The 27810-nt window shown below is 38.4% G+C and overlaps 1 protein-coding gene across 5 annotated transcripts in view; it reads left to right on the top strand.

Annotated features, from left to right (window-relative positions):
* Positions 1-27810, top strand: part of RBMS3 (RNA binding motif single stranded interacting protein 3) — a 698917-nt gene that overhangs the window by 100161 nt on the left and 570946 nt on the right. For all 5 annotated transcript variants that reach the window (XM_015281782.4, XM_015281784.4, XM_015281783.4 and 2 more), the window contains exon 3: positions 1571-1639. In XM_015281782.4, coding sequence (XP_015137268.1) covers positions 1571-1639 — 69 coding nt within the window. The remainder of the gene's footprint in view (positions 1-1570; positions 1640-27810) is intronic.

Below are 27810 nucleotides of genomic sequence, written 5' to 3' on the forward strand. Positions count from 1 at the left end.
CAGAAAAACTTCAGCTATCTTGTTACTCAACTTATTATTCATGGATTCACCAATCTTCCTTCTGAAGCAGAAGAAGATAGTTTTCATAAATTCTCATAAAGCTGAAATCAACATTGTGTGCATTTTCTCTTCTGAAGTTTTTATCAAAGGGATATTCTGTTGTGGGGTATAACAGCTCATTAAAAATGCTTATCCTTCTAAGGGTGTCCGTTAGAAATTAAATACACTATACAGTAATGCTAATAATTAAACTTGTAAAATAACTGTTTTCTGATAGACCCATACAAAAGCACAACTACAGCAGTGGCTGTTTCTCATAAGCAGGAATGGCATGCCAGTTCTAGAATAAGTAATAATGTAAAAACCCTAGTGGTTGTAACTGGTGTAGAAATGTACTATATCCTTCAGTGTTAAAAGCTATACGTTATTTCTTTTCTTACTATAAAAAATATGCTACATTGCTGTATAAATTTAATATGTATTGTCTTGCTTATTTTTTTAAAGTATAATTTATCTATATGGTTCAGATATGAACGACCCCTTATTGTCATATTATCATCTTCTTGTTGACCTAGTGTGCTCATAAGCTAGCATCCCATGTCCAGATAGCCTATATGAGTGCGAATCTCATGAATAGGTAGGCTATCTTATTAATTTTTTTAGCACTAAATGTACATGTTAATGAGGGATGGATTTAGGGGAGCCCTGTGTCACGCTAAATTCCAACATAAACTAGGAGTAAATGATGTAGAAGCTCATAGTCTAGTAACTGTGGATAACATACATTAAAATCACCATTGGTATTCTGATAGCTCTCATATTGCTTTGATTCTTCTGTGCTATCAAATGCAGTTTGATTATAAGGTCTGTATATGATGCACAAAATATGAATATAAAAGTCCACGGCATGGACTTTTTATCTGTGCTTTCAGAAAGTATAGTGACATGAGGAAAGAAATATAGGGTTTAATCATAAATACTGCTTTTCTTACAAGACAGGTTAGTAGGTAACTAGTATATTTTATAATGCTTTAAAATGTCAAAGTTTCACTTCTGAGTGAGGTGGAGGGATCCTGAAAGAACACATTTGCTTCATTTTCTGTGAGTTAAAAATAGCTTCCGTATAACTTGTATGAAGTCTGGAATGAAACATCACAATTGAGTTTGGGGAAAAGTGAAGATGTAACTTCCTAAAGGAAGCAGACAAACCTCTTTAATGATAAGTTTCTGAAATCAATTAGAATTTAGAGCATGTTTGCTTAAAGCTGAATGAATTACTTGGTTGAAAGGCAGTACTTTGAAGCCCAGGTTTATGTTAGGGTCTGGCATCAAATTTACAGTCTAGGTGACATGCAGAAGTTGAGGTGAAAATTGGGATTCTGAGGTCCAAGGCTAAAGGGTGTTGGTAGCAAATCAAGCAAACTTCTTTCACTTCTGATTTACTGTATCATATTTATAGTTTCTTGAGATTGTTTTTTTTTTTTTTTAACCATGGTAGTTTACATGTTAGAAACTGAAGGCCATTGTACATGTTGGTGAATATTTGAGATATCAATCTTTTATTTTGCAGAGAACTACAGCCAACAAGACTTCAAGTGCTCCTTCCTACAGCAGATGGTCCAGTTCACAGCCTCATCAGGTAATTTGCCCTTGTCAAAAAGGATATGAAGCTCTGGTTGACACATGCTTCCTTTTGAAATGAATCTATGAGGAGTCTGGGGAGAATTATCTACCTGTGTTTATCCATGTGTAGGTCATGCTGATCTGAGGTGGTTGCAGGACATTCTATGGCAAACTGTTAGATGCAATTGATGCTTGCAAAGAGGCTTTGTACAGCCATGACTCCTCTAATGCATTTAGGTGGAAAATGGTTTGTGTGAATCATTATATTTGGATGAGGGGCCCAGAATACATACCTTTGCACTAAATGGATCTCTAGCCTTCTAATACCAAATGCATTTACATGACTCAAGGTCTAGACAAAGAGAGATGAAGAACCTCTGGGGAATCTGATTATGGATTAGGACCTGTCTTATATTTTCTCTAGAAAATATTTGGTAATGGTTATTTCTGGGGAAGAGGGAAGATCAGCCGAAAGGTCTGAATGTGGGGATTAGATGGCAAACTTTTGAAGAATATCTTCTGTGGAATATAGTTAGTGTGAAGTATGATACTTGCATGTGGAGCATTGAATATTTTTGTGTGCAATAAAAGGGTGTCTTGTCTGCTAATATTAAATGCGCTTGGTTGGCTTGAGACCTACATAAATTAGTAACCAGAACAATGACCTGGAAATCCAAGGATGGATCAGGATGTCTGTCTCCAGAAAACTGTGTTACTGTTAGTGGCCAAAAGATGGAGGCAAAGAGGCAGCTGTAGCGTGTCAATGTAGCAAAAGAAGTGTGACAGTCTGAAAGTGGGATTTGTGAGGCTAAGTTTAAGTTCATATTTCTTTGGAAGTCTTTTTTTTTTTTTTTTTTTTTTTTTTTGCAGCATGTTATTTGGACAGCGAGGTTTAAAGTATTCTGTGTGCATAAAAGAAGATACAATAGTAAAAAGAATGATAGTATTAAACCCATTATATAGCTCAAGACATAGACAAAAAGGGAACCAGAACAAAGATTTGGGATCTTAATGATTGATTGGGACCTATCCCATGCCTCTAGGGAATTTCTCCATGAAAGGTTAGATAATAGTTGAGTTCAAAAGTGGAGGCTGGAAGGCAGATACAGTAGGTCACCTGAGCAAAAGAACGCGTGTATTTGTATGAAAGTGAAGATTGATTGCTTAAACTTTGGAAAATGTCTGTGACAATGGTTAGCTGCTGTCAGGGGAGGTCAACTATTATTATGGGTCAACTCTCCCTCGCACTCTGACAGCAATGGTTTTTATAGATGGATACTGGTAATGTGTGAAGTCATGTTTTCCCATCTGCCTTTCTTCCCCAGATATTTTTCCACTACTTAGAACAAATAAGTTGTGAAGTGACTCTGTGCACTTGCAGTCTGGAAGGTCAGCTGTATCCTGGGCTGCATCAAGAGGGGTGGCCAGCAGAGAGAGGGAGGGGATTGGCTCCTCCTGCTCTGCCCTCGTGAGGCCCCATTTAGGATATTGTGTCCAGTCCTGGGGCCCTCAGCACAAGAAAGATAAGGAGCTGCTGGAGCAGGTCCAGAAGAGGGCCACAAAGTTGGTCAGAGGGTTTGAGCACCTCCCCTATGAAGAAAATTTGAGGGAGATAGGCTTGTTTAGCCTGCAGAAGAGAAAGCTCTTGGGAAACTTTACTGGGGCCTTCCAGTACTCAAAGGGAGCTTATAAGCAGGAGAGGGATTGACTTATTATATGATGCAATAGTGATAAGATAAAATGGAATGGCTTTAAACTAGAAGGGGGAGATTTAGGTTAGATGTTAGGAAGAATTGTTTTTACTCAGTGGATGATGAGGCACTGACACAGGCTGCCCAGAGAAGATGTGAATGCCCTTTCCCTGGAGGCATTCAAGGTCTGGTTGGACATGGCTGTGGGCAGCGTGATCTGGTGGGTGGCAACCCTACCCTTGGTAGGAGGTTGGAACCATGTAGATGATCCTTCCAACCTATGATTCTAAGAAATATGCAGAGGAACTTGTAAACTGAAACCAAAAATAGAAGATTGTTATTGTTTCCTTACTGTCACTAAATGTTGTAAATTATTTTTTCATAAAAGCTTGTTATTTAGTGTTTCTGTTGTTTAATCAAAGCCAACCCTTTCTTGACTACAGACAAGCAGATGACTGACTTTAAATGTAGGATAATATATTTCCACTAAAGAAACTTCCTCTTTCAAAGATTGAGTTTGTTCAGTACTGATGATGTTAAAGTTGTTTTCCCCAAATTTCTGCTTTTGCTCCTTCTACCTTTGCTGCTGCTTATTATTATTATTTTTTTAATAAATTTGTGTATGCCAAGAGAGGGAAAGCTTTCAATAAGTTGAGTCTTGATCTTGAAAACTAAAGCCAGAGAAACTATGAATTTCATTTATATTCAAATAGGGATGGGAAAGATGGCTAATGCTTCATGGAGTTCATTACCTGTTTTATCATCCTGAACAGTTTTCTTAATATTTTTCTCTGGGAACTGTAACAATCTTCTTTGTCCCATCTATATAACAGTGTGCTCTTTCTGCTTGCTGAGATGTCCATGTACTTTTTTCCTCCCTCTTCCTGTGCTTCAGATTTTCATTTTTGGTCAGAAGGAGATGAAGAATGTGTGGAAAATGTTAATTTCTCTTACTGGTAATTGTATACCCTATCCTAGGGGATTACAGAGTGAACAGGAAAAAGTGCATGTGGTGTTGATTTTTTAAATCTTCCAAAACACATTCAAAAAAACAAGTGTCACATTAGCAGTGTGTACATGTGGAGTTCTACTAGCATGCACAAGACTGAAATGGTAATGATGGTTCCCCTGTTTCTGCATGTTTGAATTGGTTATTAAGCTTAATTGGAGATGCATTCCTATGTCAGGAAGAGATGATTCTAACAAATCGTATGAAATGCACTCCACACTCTACACACTTGATTTCCTTTTGAGGTGGGAGGGAAAAGATAAGTACATAATAAAGATTGTTTGTAGCGTTACAACCCTGTCGGATCCCTAGTATTGCTGAAGGATTAACTACCAGGAATGTTCTTTGAAGAGATGTCTAGACCATCCAAGATCTGCAGGGGGAAAAAGTTGTAATGTGTTAAATCATGCCTGTGGTAATTCTCCTCCACCTGTGTTGTACCCTGCATCTTTTAATCTCACCTTCCTTTGCCATTCACACTCTAATCTTCTCTTTTTCATCCTTGTTTATTGTAAGTTTTTTGTCTTCTGTGTTTTGGGTTCAGTAAGATTATGAACTTGCCTCGCAGATATTACAAATGCCAGTACCAACTGGGAAGATGTGAAGCTATGCTGTGGTTCAGTTTGGGAGGCCTCAATATTGTGGTGCACTCTTGTGAGCTGAAAGTGGCAAAATATTTGTATTGGATCAGAGATTTGTATTCAGCCTTGCAACTTGCTGGAATCTATAAATAGTTTTCATAAACATTTTTTAAAAGTTGGATTTTGAAGAAAGATTAAAGTTCATATTGTCTACATTTTCTACAGCCTCATGCAGTGCACTCAGTGAAGGCTTTTCCACATTATTGTACAAGAATCCGCACAGAAATCTAATAGAGCTACATGACTTGGACCTTTGATGCATCTAAGAAATGTTAAAGTTAAATTGATTTCCTCTTTCCCTCCTCCAAGCTTTCTTTTTTCATTTCCTCTGTCTGTGTGAAGTTTGAAGGCCCATTGGGCTAGAGATCTGAAAGGGTTCCACAGGTGGGGTCAGTGAGTCACTGAAAACAACAGATTTCTTTTACTGAATTATTCTACTTTGTACTACCTAGACATGCTTATATTTTGTATTGGATGAGCTGAAGTATGTTTATCTGACTCAAATACTCTATCTGGGGAAAGTTTTTAATAAGTTCCTATTAACTCAACCCTCTCATGGGCATGTGGAATTTGTGTGCTTGGGTTTTTTGATGTGAAACTGTTCTGAATTTTTTTTTTTATTCTACCCCTTGAGCCTGGGAAAGTGTCATGCTGCAGGGGAGGCATCCTTAAAACTTGATTAAGAGGTTCCTTCTGACTGCCCTGGGAAAGACACATTACTTCCTCCTTCAAGCTAGCTTTTTTCGAGCACTCCACTTTCTCAGTGTCAGAATAAGAAGCCAGTAGTCTAAAAGGTTGATCTTTTTGAAGCCAAGGAATTAATCTATTTAATTAGAGGATTGAGAGTGAGCAAGGAAGCCAAACTGAATCTCAAATTCTGAACTGGTGTCCAAGGAGCTGTGTTAGACCTTACTGGCTCCAAATGCATTAAACTTGCTTGAGGGATGGAATCAAGGAGCAGATACAAATGTACACTAATGAGCTAATATTACCTATGCTGCCTTTCTTGGCTACTGATGTCTCTTGATGTGTGAAGAACTCTGCAGCAATTTTGGGAAAAACTGTGAAGTGAGTTTAGTCTTTATGTGGTACTCTAAAGACCATTTGTGCTTACTGCTGAAGAAAATGAAGGAGAAAGTGGAACTTAGTCATATCATCATGTCTAATATCTAATGTGACATTGTTTTAGCTGAGTGAGATGTCAGCCATAGTACAGTTCCTGATAGTGATGATGTATCTGTGTATGGGATGCCCTCTCTCTCGCTAGGAACCAGAGGTGTACAGGCAGAGTGTGACAAAAGACACGCAATACTGGAGTTCAGCTATACCTAGAAGTAGTTTTAACAGTGATATGTTTCCCTCTGAATGAAAGAGAATCTTTTCTTGCTTGTGAGCATACGAGTCGGTTTGTCAAGAGAGACCAGTCACTTAGTCCCACTGTTAGCTGGCACTTTCAGGACAATATTACTGTTCTCTTGCACAAGGATTGCTAGAATTTAGAGGTGGATAGATTAACTTACTTTCTAAAATTATACATAAACAGGGTTGTTTTTTTTTTTTTTAGTGCAATGTGCTAAATGAGCCTGCAGAAAAACTGGCACCTTAAATGCCATTTAAAAATAATACAGAACACTTCAGCATCTTTCTCCATCCCATCTCTATTAGCAAAACATTAGTTTGAGCTAATGAAGCAAAAATACAAGAAATAAAATGATGTCCAATGGGCCAAGGGACTGGAGCATTTTCAGACAGAGTTACTGCTCTGGCGTTCTGGTTTTGGCAACACAAGCTTCTTGCTTTCTTGTAGATAGTCAAAGCTTTGTCCCTTGCTGAACTCAGCATCAGTACCTTAATTAAGGTCAGAATGTATGTGTTTTCTTGTCTTTAATATCCTGCTTTTTAAACATAGAGATAAGTAGTACATTTTAGTACCAAATGGTTAGTAGCTTTCTTAGGATTTGGAACAGACAGGGATGATGATAACCACTCAGTGTACGATCTGAATTTAAAATAGGCTAACTCCTTTGCCATAGAATTTGGTAACTTACTGTGCGTTTTTTTTTCATGACTAAGACGATAGGAATCCCAAGCCAGAAAAAGGAACATATATTTCATCTTACTATGGTACCTGCTTCATCGAATTTCAGATCTGAGATTTCAGGATATATAACTTCTATCTTTCCTACTTGCTTTTCATTATTAGTGCCAGTCTCTTTCCCTTCTTCCCTTTCTCTTCCCTTTCATGTGGTTTTAGCCTTGCATTCTTCCTGCATAGGTTAGAGCAGCAACTTCTTGATGATAATCATAGAAAGCCCCCAGCTGGAAGGGACCCACAAGGATCTTGAAATTCAACTCCTGGCTCTTCATTGGATACCTAAAGTTCAAACCTTATGTCTGAGAGCGTTGTCAGAATTCTTCAACTCTGGCAGCTTGGGGCTATAACCACTCCACTAGGGAGCCTGTTCCAGTGCCTGACCATGCTCTGGTGGAGAAATCTTTCTTAATATTCAGTCTGGTAAGATAATTATATGTGGACATTAGTTCAGTAGCTTCTTCCTTGGCATGTGAGTCCAAAATGAGCTTTATGCTCAATCACTTGTTACAGGAATAAAGTGTTTATTATAGAGTTTTCAGAAGCCATGCTGGCTATGGCTGTTGGTAGCAGTTTGAATGGTTCAAGTAGCAGTAATAATAGTAATTGGGATTGTTACAGCCTGCTTGTATCAGAAATAAGAGGTGCTCATTTATTAAAGCAGGGAAATGGGTGAGTTTCCTTTATGGCATTTGTCACGTTACCTGAACGCAAAGGTTATTGAAACACTTTTTAGCAATGGCTCAGAAGATCCCTTCTGAAAAGTGATTTTTCATAACTAGTGAATGATACCTGATCTCAGATACTATAGAGATTCTTGTAGTCAACTGTTCTGCATCTCCCTTGTTGATACGTTTATCTGTATTCTTTTGGTGCCTCAAGTATGACTCGAAAAAAGTCAGTATTGAGAAAGTCACTGTCTGATGACTCAGCCATTTGCCTTTCTGCTGAGCACTGCAAACTCTCACAGTAAACATTAGGTTAAGTGCCTATCCACTAGAAAATGTACTGAGAACACCAACACGTTTCCCAGAACTCACTGAACAGCTGTCAGATGGCAACAACATTTCGTCACTATTGACCTAGGCTTGAGCTGTGCCAGTCTGTTCAACTTACTGAGAATGACTTGGTCCAACTACTATGGTTAAACCTTATTATAAAGGTCAGATGAAATATATGGCAATTTTCCAGAAGCTGGCAAGATAACCCAAGCCACAGAAATATGTTACTGCCTCCTGGCACTTGGCATGTAACCAAAAGAACTGTAGCAAAATTTAGTGTGTTTAATCAGAGTTAGTGAGGGAAATTTGTCAGTCTTGCAATAAATTGTGAGTATAAAATCCCTGAATACTTCCTTGTCATATATTTTCTCAAAAGTATACATACCTCTATGCTATATATTATAACAAGTTTACAACAATTGAGGCCAGTTCTCATAGCACTCTTGTCCTACTTTTTGTTTGTTTTTATTAAGTAGTCTTCGGGTAAGCTCATAAAATGATATGTGGAATTAAGTAAAATGAATTCCTTTTAGGGATTTCTTTACACAATATCAGACAGACTGGCTGAATGTACTAAATGATTCATTAAAATTCAGTTTGATTTGAAAGCTTGTGGAAGGAAGTGTAGATAGCCAAAACCTTATTGGGAAGCATGAAGTTTTAAGGAATTACTACGTTCCTAAGTTAGCTGAAAGATTTTTTGTGGGGGGCAAATGTCAGTGTCTGTTCAGTATTCCAAGTTTGCTGTTATACACAGTATATTTGTTACTTTGTAAATCACAACTTTGCTATTTTGCCAATTAATAAGGCTGACCCAAATAGTAGGCAGCCAACTCAAGTGAAGTGCAAACTAGTGGTTACTGGCTTTCCTGTTTCACCCCTCATAGCACTTCACTTCTTTCTTAAAGATTGCTTGCTCCTTTCTGTTCACTGGAAACCAAGTGATTGATTCTAAAGTTTGAGGCTTCCTCAGTGCAATTTGTGGGCCACTGCTTCTGGCGTGATGCTTTGGGTAAGCCCTCTGTTAAGGAAGGCTAAAATTCACAGCTGTTTCCTAAAGTGGAGTCTGCTTTTAAGTTAGGATCTGCAGCTGCAACTTCATCAAGGTCAGTGACAAGGGTAGGGCAGACCTGTTCACCTCTGACTCCTGTACAGGTAATAAGAGGCTGTTGCACACTGTTGCTACTCTGTTAAATGCATAGCTACAGCCAGATGCATAAGCTATTTTTATTATACAAAGATAATTCTGCCAAATGAGACTGGAAGTAGTTATACTCAGTCAAGCAGAGTACAATGTAAACTTAGCTTTGAAAAGCTGAGGAGTTCATAAGTAAAATAAGAAGCAGGGAACTCAAAGGAAACTGTTTTCTTGAGGCCAGTGGTGGAATGAATGAATGTATGTGGCATTATTCAAAGTTTGCTCGTATAACTATGATGCTTGTTGGGTTGGCAAAATTAGCAACCAGCCTGCTGAATTTAATGTAAACTGCGAGTGGGATGAGCACCTCCACTTGGAGGGCTAAAAATAGCAGCAGGTAAGGCCTACTTCCAATCTTCCTCATACTGCTTATGAAGAAATGATTAAGTCTATCTGATAGCATCATCTGCTTTCATCCTGCAGTACTGTTAGTTGTTGTTTCTCTTCGGAAATAAATTAAAACTTGTTTGAAAGCAAGGGGTTCAGGTTAGTGTAAATGACAAAATACGAGTTAACTGTACTCTGCAATCTACATAACTTGTGCCTCTAGACTTATCTGGGGATTACTTTTAATGTGTGTGTGTGTACACTCACGTATGTTCACATATGGACATGCATATAAAACTCTAGTGGCATGAGATTTAGGCATGAGTTCACATTACACAACAGCGACATGAATCTAGTATTGCAGTTCTAGTCTGGAGAGTTGGTGCTTTGCAGAAGTTAGAAATCTGAATCTTAGTAAGCTAATTAAGTTAATTTTTTCAAGACTTTTAGATCTAAAATGTTTGTACTGTTACATTTAGAGAAAAAATGTGCTTCTTTGCCTAACAGTTCTGTTCACTGATTTTTCATTCCCCACACCTGTGGGAATGCTAAGTCAGGGCTTGAACCAGTGATTGAGCACCTGGTGAGAAGGCAGGGTCAATCCAAGGGGGGATCAGGTGCAAGCAAGGCAGGATCCACCCCTTCCCAGACATCATTTAAAGGTTTGCAGTGGAGGCAAGGGTATCTCGTTGGAGATCCCTGCCTATCTAAGGCCTTCTAAAGGTAAGCAGATTTTCTTTCTTAGTTTCTGCATTCATAGCTGCTATGTTTAGACTTGTCTTCATTTGCTGTAGCCTAGGACTTTGCCACCCCACTATTATTGATGTACTTTCCATCACATCATAGCATTACAACACCCTAGTATATATGTATATTTCCTGTATATGTGCTGTCTTAATAGTCATCCAATGATTCAAATTTTAGAAATGTATTCTATTTATGTTATTTAAACCTGAAATGCCTTTCCACAAAGGCTGAACTCTTTCTAAATACAGAACTGTATTTTTTTTCTCTTCAAACATTGGAAGAAAATATAATGGTTTCCTTCCTATTGTTAGTCAAGGTCTAAGATACCTTTGGTATTTTGTTGGACTTTCAAGCTGAGGTTCTAAGGACTCCAAGTATAACCTGATTGATCTTAAAATGAGCATACAAGAAAGGCTTTGTTTGAAAAGATATTTCTAAACAACTGTCATGATTGGACTTTTTTTTTCCCCCTTGACTATCTAGTCTGTTATTCTATTTACTTATTTGTCATCAGAAATAATTACCTAATGTAAAGTTATTTATTTAGCTGCATATATGTAGTTATGCTAAATATATGCTTTTGGTTTGCTGCAGTTTGCAAAGAGAACTGTATGCTGCGTTGAGGGAAAGTAATAACGTTTGTGATGACTTCTGTATACGTAAAGCTTCCAGGAATGTGTCTGTCAGTTATACTTGTCACTCAGAGCTATTTTTTTTAACCTAGTAGAATTTTGTAACATTTAAAAAGACTGAAACCAATAGGATTCTACAGAAACCTCACTTAAAATTAATGAAGTCAAAAATTTCCCTGTGTCACATTTCATGTTGACACCAGAAGTTGGTCTAGCTCTTCTAGAAACTCCCACTTCAAAACTGAGAACTCACTGGAATGTTCTTTCCATAATTCTTTGACTACTTTTATCTCAGCAAATTAAGTTTATTGATATTCCCTTTGTGAATCTTGACTGCTCCCATATTGCTTGGCCTATTTTGACCAAACTTGGTGAAGAAAGGAAAGGGCACTAGTTTCTAAATGGACTGTAAGAGCAAAGTAGAAGATAGTTATGTCACATAAAAGATAAGTGTGAGACCTTCCCTGATTAGACGCCTAACAACTCATGAGGGAAAAATGATGCTGTGGATTTCCTAGCAATAAGGTAGTGGTAGGTGTCTGTGCTCTTTCAGGAATGAGGCTGAGCTTTCTTCCTGGTGCAGATTTCCAGGTTAAGGGATGAGCTCATACCAGAGCATAAGGAATAACTCAGTTCAAGTCAAACATCTACAAAAGGTGTGTACGTTCACCAACAGTCTTTGTTGTGTTGTTTACACAGCTACACTGTCCAATCTAACAAAATTCTCGATTTGGTCAATTGAATTGAAACTTCTGTTAAGGAAGCTTATCTCCTTGCTGTACCTGGCACGTTATTCCTGACTTTTCTCAAAGTTACCTGACCAGGTATGAAGTTATTGACAATATCATTTGAAATGCCACATGACTTCACAGTAGGGTCTTTCCATTACACTGTCATTATATTGCTGATGTGCCCATGCTGAGTAAAAACAAAGATTGGTAAAGAATTCATTCTTGTGAATGTTCACATTCATGTTTCTTCACAGAAACATTTCACCTTATCAAATGACACATTTAATAAAATATATTTTGAAATGTAGATTTCTTGATTTTGACTTTTCTGTGACATCTAAAAAGACAAAAGCTGCCAGCAGATGGGATTTTGACAATTGTTAGAATTCAACTTGATCTTTCTTACTTTTAATTTAATTGTTCTTGGAATGAACAGTTCGTAAAGGATTTTCTTTTTCTTTTTAAATGCTGCTTGCTGGCTAATTCAATCAATTTGATGCAAAATATAATGAGCATGATAAGTTGAAGCCTATGTATACTACTGCTTTTTCCCTGATTCCTTCAGATTGCAAATGTTTTTGTAAGGTTGGAAGATAGGTGGGAGCAAAAGGGTTTAAATTATTTTTAGGTGACTTTTGTCCTTCTGTCCTATTATTTGGGAGTAACAGGTGGTGTACTCTGCTCTTTGTGACTCTCATTTTTCATATTCCTGATGCCTTAAACCTGGAAAGGAAGTGCAACCAAGAGACCACCTCAGGATCTACCATCAGCCATTTTAACAACAATGTTGATCATTTTCCAGAGCAAACAAAAGCTGAGTGTGGTTAACCTTCAGAGGAGAAACAGCTGTTTTTGAGCTGTGTCCAAGGGCAGATCCAGGGTTAGTTTGTGGAGATGGCTAAGAAATACTATCAGATTAAGGCTCATGGTATAAAGTTGTTTGCCTTTTCTAAATCAGTTTCAGACAAAATGTTCTGCAAAATTTTTCGCCTTTCCTATCTTTCATGGGAAAGAGTATGAAGATGTGTGGATTGTTTCAATGACCAAAATGATGATAACTCTGATAATTAACTATGCAAATCCAAAGGAAACAATTAGTAGATTGATAAACAGTCTGCAGGCTAAATTTTGTGAATTACTGGAAAATCTAATTTGATTATAAAGGTAAGTTTTACTTTATGATGAGGAATGACAGGGCATTTTGCTGCAACTGTCATGGTAACTTTAGAGTGTCTTTATATAGTATGATTTAAAATGTATGTACCCTGTAGCAGTGAAACTGCAATCTTCGTATGAATCATAAAAAATACTGATGGAAAATACCTTTTGAACGTAAGGACTAGTTCCTCCAAAGATACAATTTATGTTAACTCTGTCAGTGAAGATTCTCCATTCAACCTTGGTTTCTTTGGCTTGGGTTGTTTTTTTGAGTGTGGGCTGTTCATAGAGGCCCCTTTTCTAAATTTTGGAGTTAGTTTCAAAAAGAATCTTTTCTTAATTAGAGATCTCAATATTGCAGTTTTACCTCAACAATTTCTGAGCTCTGCTGTCCACAGTGACATTCTTCATAGGCTCAAATAGCCATTGAATACAAGTAAAATTGTTGTATCAGAATGCTTACTGATCCTCATGTTTCAAGGCATAGATTAGTTGTCTCCTGAGCTAGTATCTTAGAATCATAGAATATCCTGAGCTGGAAGGGATCCACAAGGATCATGGAGTCCAATTCCTGTCTCCACACAGGACAACCTCAAATTCAAATCCTATGTCTAAGGGCATTGTCCAAATGATCCTTGAACTCCAACAGCTTGGGGCTGTGCACACCACTCTCTGGAGATGAGCCTTTCCCTAACCCCAACCTGGCCCTCCCCTGACACAGCTGCATGCTGTTTCTTTGGATCCTCTGGCTATCAACAGAGAGATCAGTGCCTGCTCCTCCCATCCACCTTGTGAGGAGCTGTAGGCTGTGATGAGGTCTCCTCTTTGGTCTGAACAAACTAAGTGACTTCAGCCAGGTCTCATATAAGTTTTGCCCTCTGGATCCTACATTGTCTTAGTCCTCCTTTGGATGCTCTGTAATAGTTTTCTATCCTTCATATATTGTGGTACTGTCATGGCTTGAAGCAGTGATTGAGCACCTGGTGGGAAGGCAGGGTCAGCCCAGGGGAGCTCAGGTGCATGCAATGCACCTGAGTGACCAGAACAGGTGGAGCCAGTATCCACCCCTTCCCAGACCTCATTTTAAGTGTTGGCTTTAGAGACAAGGGCATCCTGATGGAGATCCCTGCCTACCTGAGACCTTCTGAAGGTAAACAGCTTCTTTCCTTTGTTTCTGTGCTGACAGCTGTTGTGTTTGAGCAAGTCTTCACCTGCTGCAGCCTGGGACTTTACTACTCTACTGTCCCTGTTGCACTTTCCATTGCATTATAGGTGCCCAAACCTACATGCAGTGCTTGTGGTGAGGCCACACAGAGCAGGAGAGTACGTACCATCACCTGGCTGGCAGTCATGGCCTGATGTCTTCCAGAGTATAATAGTACCTTCTGGTTGCTAGGTCATGCTGTTGAGAAATATTCAACTTGCTGTCAACCAGAACATCCAGATCCTTTTCTGCAGAGCTTTTTTCCAGTCTCTTGTCCACCAATCTGTACAAAATCCAGTTGCCATGGTTGAAATTAATGTGGTTTCCCTTTTGTTCAGTCAAGATATATTGATATCTAAAATTAAAAAAAAAGCCTTCCAAGTTTGTTTCTTCTACTCCTTCTATGTTTTGCCATTCTGTATTAACAGTGAATGAGTTACCCAGTGGTTAGTGAACTTTAACATGGGATGTTGATTTTAACATGAGATTGAGGGTGCTTTTTTTCTCACAGCATATTTGGAGATTCCATGCTGTCCTGATGATCATCTTTAATCTTGAGATACATTTCTGAGAAACCTTGATATTTTCCTGGCAGAAACTAGTTAGCTTTCCCAAACTCAATAAAGCTGGCATTACACTATGCTCTCAGTGGTTTGGTATCCTACTGAAGAGTTGCTTCTAAGATCTGTGATTTCTAGAACTCCACTGTTCTGCTGCAAAGAATGTACTGCAGAGTGACTTCCTGTTTTCTGCATAGTGGTCTATTGGATTTAAATAGTATTATTTTAATAAGTAGTAATATTTTGCATGCCAGGGAGACAAGATTGTTTAAAAAGCCAAGGTCCTACAAGTAACTTGCAATAAGATAGGACCAGGACTCTAATTCAAGTCAAAATAAAACACCCTGCTCTAAGGGGAAAAAAAAAATAAAAAGCTGGAATGGAGATAATGTAATTCTATATAAGCTTTTTGTAGACTTTGTCATAAATCCACTATTTCTTACTTCAGGAATGATGGATGTGAAAGAAGATAATTAGTATAGTGGAGGAAAATCTACATAGGAATATTAACTGGAATTAAGTCCTCAAAAATGAAGAAGAAGAAATACGAAACAAGCTTTTGAAAAGGCTGATGTAGTGAAACTAGAAATCCTGTAGGCTTTAGTAGGAAAAAAAAAAAAAGACTTGATGAACAATGTCACTCCAGCAAAAATGAGTAGTTCTGTTGGGTTCTTTTCTAATAGGTGTGAATGGCACCCAAGTGGAAAATAATTGATGGTATTTAATTTATTTGAATCCTGTACCATATGCACAGGTTGAAATGCAGCTGTTAATTGTATAGCTGTAAAATTAAGAAGTACTGTGTTTAGTTTTGGGCAACTCAATACAGAAAGGGCATTGAGGTGCTGGAGCAGGTCCAAAGAAAGGCAACAAGGCTTGTGAAGAGCTTGGAGAATATGCTCTATGAGGAGTGACTGAAGGAACTGGGGCTGTCCAGGGAAGAAGAGGCTGAGGGGAGACCATATTGCTCTCTTCAAATACCTGAAAGGTTATTGCAGAGAGAGCGGGGTTGGTCTCTTCTCACTGGTGGCAGATGACAGGACGAGGTGAAATGGCCTCAAGTTGTGTCAGGAAGGTTTAGGTTGGATATCAGGAAAAACTTCTTTACAGAAGGGGTGGTTAAGTACTGAAACAGGTTTCCCAGGGAGGTGGTTGAATCACCATCCCTGGATGTGTTTAAAAACTGTTTGGGGGCAGGCTTAGGGATGTGACTTAGGAGTGGATTATTAGAGTTAGGGTAGTATGGTTAGGTTGTGGTTGGACTTGATGATCTTGAAGGTTTTTTCCAATCTGAGCATTTTTATGATTCCATAAGGAAAAGCCCAAATATTGGTTAGGTTTCTAACGTACCAATCCAAGACATCTGGAAGAAAATGATCATCTGACAAAGCATGGCAATGTATCTATCTTGACTTAAGGTACACAGAGTTTACTTTTATTCTTACTTTCTGTGCAGCAAAAAACAGCAAGCAGTGTTGTACAGTGTACCTCCATATCCACGTCTGGCTATAAGGGACTTTTAGGTGGATCTTCAGAGACCAGGCAAAGCTCTAAGCTCCTTAGGACAACTGAGCTCCATTGTCTCCTAAAATGCAGTGCTTGCTTATCCTGCTTAGAGATCAGGCTCTACTTGTATCCACGGAAGAGAAATATGTTGAATCTTGCATGGAGTACAGGTAGGACTTTAATCAATATTGTACGCACTTTGTTTGAGAATCTGCAGCAGAAGCTCTACACTTTAGGAAAAAAAGAAAACATTCAGGAAGACCCTTACAAACAATTGAAGTAGATCTTGGACACACTAGACAAAATACATAAGTGGATGATGATGTGGTCTCAGTAGGAATCTGGCTGTATTGTACCGAAAATAGACCATACAAAGGAAAAACTGAAGACTATTTAGACCTTTTTGTAGGGCACCCTGTACAGACCATTTGGATCTCTTCAGAAAATAAAACTGCAACAAAATTATCTCCCTCAGAGCGTAGTGCACCCCTACAACCTGTCCTACATACTTCAGACTGAGGAGTTTGCCTAGCTTACTGATTTAAGTGTCAGTATTTGATAGTGGCAATTAAAAGCACAAATTGGACAGGAAAGGACATTGCAGGAGTTGCTTGTGAGCTCTTGTGCTTCTTCAGGCCTGAGAATATGCAAATCCTAGCATCTGTTTACTGTTTGGCAAAATGAATGCATTACCTCTGAGTTCCAATTGTTCATGTTCCCTGTTCTGTGGAATAGGATGATGCTAGTATCTAGTAACTATGTATTGTCAAAGTGTTGACAGTGAAGCAGTGTCTGAGCTGCCTTGTCATCTGATGTTTGTATTATTTTCTCCATGTTGATATTTATCTAGGGCTGTTGTGCCAAAACACTTGTTTTGGAAAAGTAATATAAAAAATTAAGTGAAAATAGTGTAGCTTGCTATTTAGGCCAACTTAAACAGCCAGTGCAGAATGCAAAGCTTTCCATGCCCTTTGGCTACTTGTTTTCAGTTCCTAGCACCCAAGTCTTTTATCACAGTATAATAGCCTGGCATCCTTTGATTTCAGTTTGTTATTCAAATAACTAAATTGCATACATGAATACATACTTATTTTATCTTAAGCATTGTTGTTTTTGAAGTCTGAAGTCTTCTTTTTAGCCTTGTTTCTTCTCTGAGGTTATTTCCCAGAAGTAGGATCTCAAAGGTTCTGTATTTACTAAGCAATAGTGGTTGTACCAGCTTTTGCTGCACAAATGTGAATGTGCAATTCTGCCTTAAATGAAGAGTGTAAAGCAGCTGGTATGGCTGCACTAAATAGTGTGGGAAATAAATCACAAAAAGCCATGTCTTTTGACTAGTATAGGAAGTTTGCATGAACTAGAGTGTTCTCATGTCACAGTTAAGTGCTTGTTCTTGTGCGAGAATGTTTCAGGGCTCCTCATGTTTAAGGTTACAATGATCTTTATTTTTGGGGGTCAGCTTTCAGTGAGAAATTGCAGCCTGTAAGTCTCTGAATAAAAGCTATTTTTAAAGTTCTTAAAGTACTTTGCTAAAGAATGAAGCATTTGCTGAACCAGTTTTCACTCTTTTGCTGTTTTTTCCATACTACTCTCAATGTGATCTTTTTCAAGAACTACGTCTGTTTGGTCCCTGCATATACTAAACCATCAGTATTGTTTGAGCTTACTTAACAGCCACAGGAAAACTAAACTATCAAACTTCCAGCCTGGGCTTATATTTTATCACTTGTTGAATATGATGCCAATCTTCAGAGGAGATGCTGGCATAATATATTGAACTTGCAGCCAACAAAGCAAATACTTAACTCTTTTGTAGTTTAGAAATGATGCGGGGATATCTTTTAAGATATTAGATATTCCATTAAGGAATAGGTATACCCCTATTTAGAAGTGGTACAGGTCCTGCAGCATGTTTGAATTTCAAAATTAAAACAATTTGGTTGGAGGCATTTACGGAAGGTGCCTGGAATGAACAGAGAAACTCACTAAGTCATCATAAAGCAGTATGGAAGGTCCTTATATCTTATTAATCCATATTGAGAATGTATTTTTGCATTAGGAAAAGGTTGCCATTGGGATGCAGTTTTGACTGGTTATTCTGCTTATGATCAGTACATTCATAAATGATTGTATGCGTGGAGCAACTGAGATCATGCGGTTCTGACAAAACATAAAGGCTTGGGCAGAGTAAGCTAAAAGCTCAATGGAACAATGAGAAGCTCAAGGTGGTCTGAGTTATGGAGGCATGAAATCCTATGTAAAGAAATGTGTGCTTCTGAGCCTGGGTATAAGATGAAGAGGAAATATGATTGGTTAAAGACAGGCAGATGTATCCTAATCTTTCTCCTGTTCAGAAGTGATAGCATGGAATTAGGGCACATTAGCCCCCTGAAAACAAAGCAACATTGCATTAGGAATAAGAGGTGAAGGTCTGGAGAATAAAACTCCTAATGTCCCTGTCTTTGTACAAAACCAGGGTCTGCTGGCTTTTTGAAAACTGCATGCATTTTTTAATTCTTATTTCATTTCTCCATCTCAACAGAATACAGTAGAATTACAGGAAGCTAGTATGTTTGATCAGGAGTAGGGAACACTTTCTATCTCAGCAAAGATCAAATATATGAAGCTGCTTTAGCTGGAGAAAGCTTTAGGAGGAAGGAAGTGGTGTGTAGAATCACAGTTATGCAAGAAAAAGCCAGTAGAGAATCCATCTCTCACTCTCCATTTCTTATGAGTTTGCAAGGTAGTAAGCAGGAGAGAGATTGTTCTCATGGAATGAGTAAATGACATGGAGGTTTCACTGCTGTGTAGTTTCGTGGATGTGGAAAGTATGGATAGGTTCAACATAACTAAAGAAAAATGTAAGAAGTCTGTGAAGGGGTGTTCAGTGTAATGATGTGCATTAAACTCAAAACTCTGAAAGCGTGCATTCAACAGCTGTCAGAAATTGGGATAATCCACTCTTGAGAAGCACCACTAAAGACTTGCACTGTTTCCTGTGCCTTCTTCTGATGCAGCTGCTTCTCTTCATGACTGGAGGAGGATAGGGTCCACCTAGACCTTTATTTTGAATTGCTACAGCCACTGTTTTGTTACTTAAATTTCCCAGAAGTGAAGGTTGTGTTAGGTTGTAGAGAATTGCTTTCACATTTAGGGCTGGACAGTTTTTCCAGCCTCTGCTGCAGTGTGACAACAATCCATCACTGGCACAGTGGTTGTGTCAGTACAGCAAGAAGAAAAGTAAATGTCATAAAAACTGAGTTTCAGGCAGCTTATGGCTTTCTACATCAAAGCCATCAGTTCTCACACAAAGTTTATGAAAGACAAGTGAGATAAAGTTGGGATTTGGAAGGTGCTGGAGGACATTGGCTTGCTAAGATGTCTGAATGAGCAGTGGGATGCTGCTCAGCTTCTGTCCCCTTTCCTTGCAGTCCGGTGCCTGTTGGAGTGCACTAAACTGCTATAGCCTTGGGAGGGATGGGCATCACAAACTTTGTGAGCTTTTCCTTGCTGCTTCGTCCTTCAACTTGTGGTTTCTCACTCAGTTAAGAATTGAAATTAAGGTAAAATGAACTGTAAGCTACTTTCAGATGATGATGGAGAACCAGTGCACCTGTGTTTCCGAACCTGACAGTGGCCTGTGCAGCTGAACCAGCTCCTGAGAGGGGGGTCATTCCCCTCTCTGCCACAGGGAGGCAGAAGCATTAAATCATAAAATACTTCCAAACCAGCTCCTCGGTATGTTATCTCAGTTTATTAAACACACACTTCGGAGCTCCTATACTTCTTTCTAATGTATATGGATGATTGCGGAGGGAAGTTTTGCAGGGGAACATCCAAAGTGTCAAACAAGTTCTTGTGCGTGTGGGCTTTCACTTGATGTTTTGACAGGCTGTAAAAAAAAAATTGTTATAAAAACATCTCGGCAACAACGAAAACAAACATACACTGCCCCCGCCCCCAGCAGCAGTTAGATAACGTTTTCCAACCATTGAGTTTCATAGTTATCAATTTTGCTCTTTTCCCTTTGTAAAGGCAACTCTGAAGCCCAGACCTGAGACAGAGACGCATTAACGTTGCAGTAATTGCATTTTCAAACATGCTTGGCTTCCTGTTCGACTAATATGTTGCTTACTCAGCTGCTTGTGGTAATTTAGAAACACAGCATGGCATAGTCTTGTTTCTGGACTACCTTCTTTGTAAGGATGTGGTCTGATCGCATTGTAATATTTCTCCTAGAGGAAAGCTGTAGAGAATTCTAAAAAGCGTGAGCAGTTTAATTGAGTCTGATCCCTACATAGTGCTACTGAATGTGAATGAAATCCCACTGGCATCCTGGTGAATGGAGTACTGGAAGCTTGGTGGTGGTTCATTGTGCATGCTTTTTATATTCCATAATGCATATAAAAGGAAGGGAGAAGGGGAGTCAAAATTCAAAGTGAAAGCTGATATTTTGTCCATAATTCAGCCTGCTTTGCTTAAGTATCAAAGCACACGTGGCAGAAAGGTCGCTCAGTTAGCTGAAACAACTGCAGCTCAATGCATACCTAGGCATAATGGAATTTGTTTAAGGACTTGGTGTCATCTGAAATGTCAGATGTCCTGGCTGTTACCATCTGTGTTAAACTTCATCTAACTGGCTGTAAATACTGATGCTCTGCTGTGTGCTTTATAACTCTAATCTCTGCTAATGTAAGGTGGCTCATTTGCTAAAATTCTCTCATCAAATATTTTTTCCTGGCTAAAAGTAACATGCAAGGAAAACATCTGCCCGTAAAGGGATGTTGTGGTCTGTTGTACAAAGCCGTATTACAGGTTAAAATTACAGCTTATGACACTTGAAAGGTGCTTGCTGATAGTCTTGCAACAATTGGACTTGCAATCATGTTTCTGTGGCTTACAACTGAGAGAGGAAGGACAAAGGCATTTGATAGCAGATCAGCACTGTAAAGCACAGTGTATTGCTTCACTGCTGTACAGTACGCTACCAAAAATGCATATTGCTGAAAGCAGACTCCCTTGATTCTGCTGCAGCATGTTAGCAGAGCAATAGGGATCACAGAATACAGAGTGTTGTGTTCTGTGGGGCTGGTAACCTTCGTGTGCTAAAAGCACTGCCTTTGTATTTGTACAAGTGTCACACTGAGGGCACGTCTTCACACAGCCCAAGGCTTGAATTTGGGATCATATCATCTAGCTCCTGTTTTAATTAGCTATTAAGTGCCTTGTCCATCTTCATGTGTTAATTAATATGCAGCGAGACTGCGTACAATTAGTTGAATAAATAAAGCATCAATATATTTGCATTTGTTCTTAGTTATGTATGCAATGAAGGGCGGCTCTATCCACTTGTAAACAGGGAGATCTTAGTTTTTGTTTTAAGCTTTATGGAAGTTTTGGGCTGAAAATGATCATATGCTTCCACATTAAATCCAGTTTCTGGCCTAAAATTCTTTTCTTCTTTTCAATTTATTAAATTAAGTGCAGCTCTTGTTTATTATATTCAATCTGAAATGCTAAAAGGGAGTTACCCAATACAGTTTAACATCCAGGGTCTCTGCTATGTACTTCCCAATGCTGTCACCAAATATTTCTGGGAAAAAAATAATCTCTGTGCTACACATTGTTCTGCTATAGGTCTTGCATATTGGTTAGCTTGTCTTCTGTGATGCATCTCTGTCAAAACCAATATAAAGACTATAAGATAAATGCTCTGTTTGTATAAATTCATGTCACGTTGCAACCAGTAGGATATACGTTGTTCTCTTAGCATAAACTTGATTTTTCTTTCTTTTCTTTTTTTTAAATTATTTCAACTTTTGGCAATTGACTTTTCTCCTGCTAAATTTAGGAGAGTTGTTCTTGCTTATCTTAAAGCTGTGCAATGCATGGTGCACATGTGGCATATGGTAGAGTACATGTGTTACTGTCGCACAGGAGCTGCCTAGTGCTCATTTCTTCTGGTGTTGCAGTATTTTATCAGCTTCTTCCATTAAGAATGGCGTGCCACACATTTTCCTTCTCATCTTGGGTAGCCATAATGATTTTAACTGCCTGTTCAGTTTTGCCATCTGACTAACTTCTGTATTACGGAAATGATGTGTGATATGCCTGACTTCCCATTTCCAGGTAAATCACACAAAGACAAGGGAACCCAGTTTACTTTAATGAGACTTCATGCTTTCAGATATCAAGGCTGAGCAAATGGTCCATTGCCTTGATTACGGTGGTCACTGAGGTAATGTCTGACAGCTTTTTCTTTGTTCCCAGATGTCTAGATAATAGTCTATGATAATGATGTTATTGTGTGCTTTTTGTAGTGAAACTGGTGATTCCTACTCTTCTCGAAATTCTGCTGATTGCTACAGCATGGCTGGAGCCTATTATTTAGTCTGCATATCCCAGCACATATTGCACTTCTGCAGCAGGGCTCAAGCGTTCATGGCCATGTCTGAGGAAAGCACTTATATCTCTAAATCCTCCAGAGAAATGTTTCTGTTTCAGAGCAACTCCCACATACTTCTGAGAAACTTTTAAAAAAGTGTTTTATAGGACGCAGCCAAAGTGATTTGTTTCACTGTGTGCAGCACTAAAGTGTTTTTCAAGTCACCTAGAGAGTTAGAATGCTCTCATGTCAAGTTTATTTTTCCAAGTGGAGTTGGTGTAGTTTCTTGTATACTTTTGAGGTGTTTGTGGGGTGGACTTTTGTCCTGCTTGTTCCTTGAAGTGGTCTGGAACTATTTTCCTTTAAGAGTTTACATTCAGATTTGGATGCTATGGGTTGTTTTTGTTGCAAGACTGTCTTAGAGAAGACAGCCATATAGCTTTATTTTTTCTTTGAAATTCTGCTAGCAATGGCTTTCAAGTTCTCTTTGCCTGCTGGTTACATTTCCTATGCATAAATTCCTACTCTTGACAAAGCGTGGCATGAGGTTAACTACTGATGAGACTATTCTTCCATTTCGGTGATCCTTTCTACTCTCAGAAGATGCAATGGGAGCTATGGATGCTGGCTGATACCTTTTTTTTCTCACTGCAAAGAATTTCAGGACAGGAACAGATTTTTAGCAAAGCTTTAATGAGGGGCAATGCTTTCTGACTGCTAGATGAATGCAGCACAGTTGGCAAAGTTGAACACTTCAGAAGTTGTTTTTACAGCTTATGAAGTTAAGTAATCATTGAATTGGCTTAATCTTTTTTGGAGGGAGGAAGATGTGTTGTAATACTCGTATCTTTTCAGATAGCCGTGCAATTTTTGGGTGGATAGCAAGTGTATGGTTCCATACTTATTTATACTCTCAATCAAAGATTTATACTGTTTTTTATTCTATGTTGTTTTATTTTCCTGGCTTTTTGTAACAAAAAGGGGAAGATATAATTCTGATGGGAGCTTGCTGCCTCTGGAGCCCTTTACTTGTGTTATCTGTTTTGTGCCTGCTACTCACAAACATGTCCTTGGTGTTGATAGTAGTCTGTGATTTAAAACCACTCTCATTCTTTTTAGTTTTGTCATATGCATAAAATATTTCATCTTATGGGTCTGCTTGTTTTCTTACTGCTGTGTGTTTTCTGTTGGTTTGCAAGGCAAGGTATAATTTTCTTGTCATAGTTATTAGATTTGATTCCATACGCGAAGCCTTTCCTTTGAACTTTGTCATGACTTTTCTCTACTGTACTTATTTGTTGTATTTTTGTTTAATAATTTTTACCTTGTAACTTTCGTAAGCTCCATATTTTTTCTTGTTTTTATGCTTTTACTGCTCTGCTTTGTGAATTATTTGTATGTCTGCTTTCTGTAATTCAGTGTGATCTTGTTTGGTGATATTTGTCAGATCACTAATTTGTAGTAGTGTTAATGTAATCTTTCTAAGCTCTGTTTTTTTGCAACTATATATACTATAACCTTGTTCTAACTATATATTAAAACTAAAAACTATAACCTTGTTCCTGTTGTCAACCAAACTATTTTTCCTGTGCAGGAGCCCTGAACGCTAGAAGATCGTCTCCCCTACCACTATGTGTACAATCTTCTTCTTACACATACTATAGATGGTGTCTTTAACTGTTCCTTCCTCTTAATCTTTTGCTGTAAGTCATTCAGCTCTGCTTCCTTCTATTCAACTCTGGGTCGAGCTGTGTGTATTTTAGTAATCTCATTTATTTGCACATCTGGGAATTTACTTCTTAAGAGTTGTCTCCTCTTGCTCCTGGAAACAGGTAGTTGTGTGGGACTACTGTTTTTTTTTCTTCTAACTGAGCTACCACTGTATGGCTTTACTATTCCTGGAAGATTTCTAACCTCACATTTTGTAGTAAACGTTCTGTAAATTCATGTGGATGCTCTCATTACCTCTATTACTTGGGGAGAGTGCAATTTCAGGTAATCATTTAAATCTTATACTAAATAAGGTTGGTACCATTTCTTCCAGGACTATATCAGGAAAACCTTTAAAACATCTTTTGAGGCTGTCATCCTTGGAGGGATGACCTTTTGTCTTCTACTTCCTGCTCACCATTTGGAGGTCATCTGTCCAAACATGGTTTCAACCAAGGTAGTGTGATGCTGGTGTTGGTGCTAGTGGTAGCTCTGCTGATTGATTGAGGTGAAGAGTGAGTAAGAAAAATCATGTTGTAAAGTCGTGTGGGAATTCCCAGTTTGTGCATCCCCCATGGGAGGAGGTGGGGTCTCTAATGAAGGCATGATCACTTTTTTTTCCACAGACCTATTCCTTTTGGTGATAGGAAAAAGACTAAGTTTAAAACGGAGGACAGGAGACTAAGAATCTTCTGAAGACCACATGTTGGTTCTTCTCCCACTTCTTCAGTTGCCTCTTTAGACTTGCTGAAAGTTTTGACGCTCAGCAACAATTTACTTTCTCAGCAAAAACTATGAGATGAGATTTTCTAAGCCAAGGAAGCACCACTCCTCTATTTCTGGTGGAGACTACCTCTAGCAGATTTGCAACATACAAGTGGAATAACAAATATTTACAAACTCTTCCACCATGGCAGATTACCATTAGGACTCCTAGTAAGGAAAAAGGCTCACAACAGAAAGCTTGAATGGACTGAAATCTTAAAAACAATCTGATAGTCTGACTTTTTTTTCCTGCTTTTCCTCCTTCACTCCACTACCACTGTGCACTAAATCTCTGATTTTCCCTTCTGTCCTCAGCTGGAATTAGCCACTGATAATGTTTCAGGATGCAGGGTTTTTTTTTTTTGTGCCTGTAAAAACTCATGCGTCTTCCTCATATCTCAGTTTCAAGTTAGACACCTGATCCTGCTGACCATGCAGAAGCACCTGAGAACTCTTCCCATCTCCTCCTTTCGTCTTTGCTCACAATCATTAAGTCCTGCTCATAGTAATGAGCTGAGGCTGAAAGCATGTGCACTTTTAAAACATGATTGTCCAAAATATCTGGGAAGGAATACATAGTGAGTGAGGTACTTGCCTAACATTGCTTGAAATTCTTGGTCCTTCTCTCATTTGTTAAAATATTGTATGGGAACTGTTGAATCACAGCCTGAACCTCTGATTGACCACCTGAGGGAAGCACTAGATCAGCCACAGGAGCACAGGTGAAGGCAATTCACCTGTGTGACCGGAAGGGGTGGAGCCAGGCTGCACCTCTCCTAGACCCTACTTAAGGGCTGACTGCCACTGAGGAAGGATCTCTTCCTGGAGGTCGCCCCTCATGGAGTTTTTGCGAGCCTTCAACGCTGGTGAGCACCTTTCATTTATATCTGATTATCTTCTTCAGACATGGTTATCTTACCAGACTAACTTCTCTGTATACTGTATAACATCTGTATACTTATTTACCGTACAAATATGCAGATAGTTTTGATAAGCTTTGACAACTCTTATTACATCAAAGAGTAGGGCTTCTATTTTTTCTCCGTCCATCCATTTCTTTAACAATTTTAATGGCTTTTTTCTTTCCCACTGAAAGGGCATTTTAGTGATGAATATATCTCCATACATATCAACTTATTCTGATGCATCTTGTGTGACACCAATTGTTCTTGTTTGTTTACAGCCTTCTCAGAGCTCTTAATTATTTGCTTCTAGCATGTCTGTAGGATCTGCCTTGGCTTTCCTCCCCCTCTTTTCATGTTTAACATATATTAGGGACAAGACAGTGAAATGTACTTTCTTCTGCAATCTGTGTTTTGTGGTCACTTCTCAAGTATCTTCTGAAAGTGCAGTTCTTAGAAAACTACAGTTTCTTCTATAAAACTGTTATCTTTATACATTTGATACTGCTGACTAAGTATTAGTCTTGACTTTAATCTCTTTTTTTTTTCCTTTTCCTTTTTTTGTTAATCTTTAAATATGAAGCAATGGGCTGCACACATGAAAGCGTTGTTACCCGTTCCTGGCCTATTTCTGATGCATTTATTTGTTTTGATCATTTTTAAATGCAAAATTTTAGAGCAGCCCTCCAACAATATATGAAATGTCTTTTCTTGACTGAGCTATAGAAGTTTGATCTTGCAAGAGTTTGGATATGTTCTTTACCTTAGAGTCCAAAGCAAAATTAGCAGTTTGAATGATATTACTGGTAAACAATCAAGTCTAGTGTCTTCCCTGCATATGTTCATATTGATCACAACCTTTTTTTTCCTGTACTGGCTTGATTGCTGTATAATGGTTAAACTCTAGCTAATTATTTTCTGTGGTCTTCTCAAAGGTAGGATACATGCAAATATACACACTACTCACTAGTTAAAAAGGATAGCTTTTATGACTAGACCAATTTAATCTGAAGACAAAAAAAAAATGGTTCTTCTGTAAAATTTAATTAAAAAGTTTGCTGACTTGGAAGATGATATTTATCAGAAAACTTGCTATTTGCAGTGTAGTAACCTTGAAGTTACTGGGGTAATGCTGACAGCTTTAGCAACAAAGGCTAAAGAATCAAAGTGTCCTGCACTGTTCTTCAGATATGATATCATGCTGCATTAGTCATAAATGCTGATACTTACCAATTAGTATTATTCATAAGCCTCTGAGTTACTCAGAAGTATTTACTTTTCATGGGATTATTGGTTTCAAGGAGCATTAAAAAATGATTATCTATTGGTTTAAAGGCCATGAATATTCCTTCAAGCAGAAAGACTTTGATTTTTACTTGAAATTACTGGTAGTAAAAGGGAACATGCTCTCTTCAACATGTGCTCTTACTGATGCTTCCTTTAATAGCTCAGTTGGAAGAAGAACTTCTCTATGATTGTCTGCTTGTAGGGATCTTGAGAGTAGACTAGTTGGAAGTTTCCACCCAAACTCTGTGATAAGCTTAAAGATTGCAAGTTAAAATGTTTTACTCAGTTTTAGTCTTTAATAAAGATGGGTGGTAATGTGAAATGGCACAACTGCTTTGAATTTAGATTGTTAGACAAAAAAGCAGAACTGTGTGAATATCCTTAGTAGCGCCTTAGTTCCCCTGTTCTAAGTGCCTGCTGAACTGATCCTCGTGAATACTGAACTGATAAAATAAAAGCAAAAATCACTGAATGTTATATATTTCTGTATCTGTTTTTCAACTGAATAATAAAGCATTTCTGGGCAGGTGAAGGAAAAAAAGTGACTGGAGAAACAACCAGTATGGATTTACTAAGAATAAAGTGTGTCTGTCCAAATTTAAATGGGAAAATGACTGGATTTGGGGACAAAGGAAGAGCAA

This window comes from Gallus gallus, chromosome 2 (genome assembly GCF_016699485.2).
Source record: "Gallus gallus isolate bGalGal1 chromosome 2, bGalGal1.mat.broiler.GRCg7b, whole genome shotgun sequence".
Taxonomy (NCBI): domain Eukaryota; kingdom Metazoa; phylum Chordata; class Aves; order Galliformes; family Phasianidae; genus Gallus; species Gallus gallus.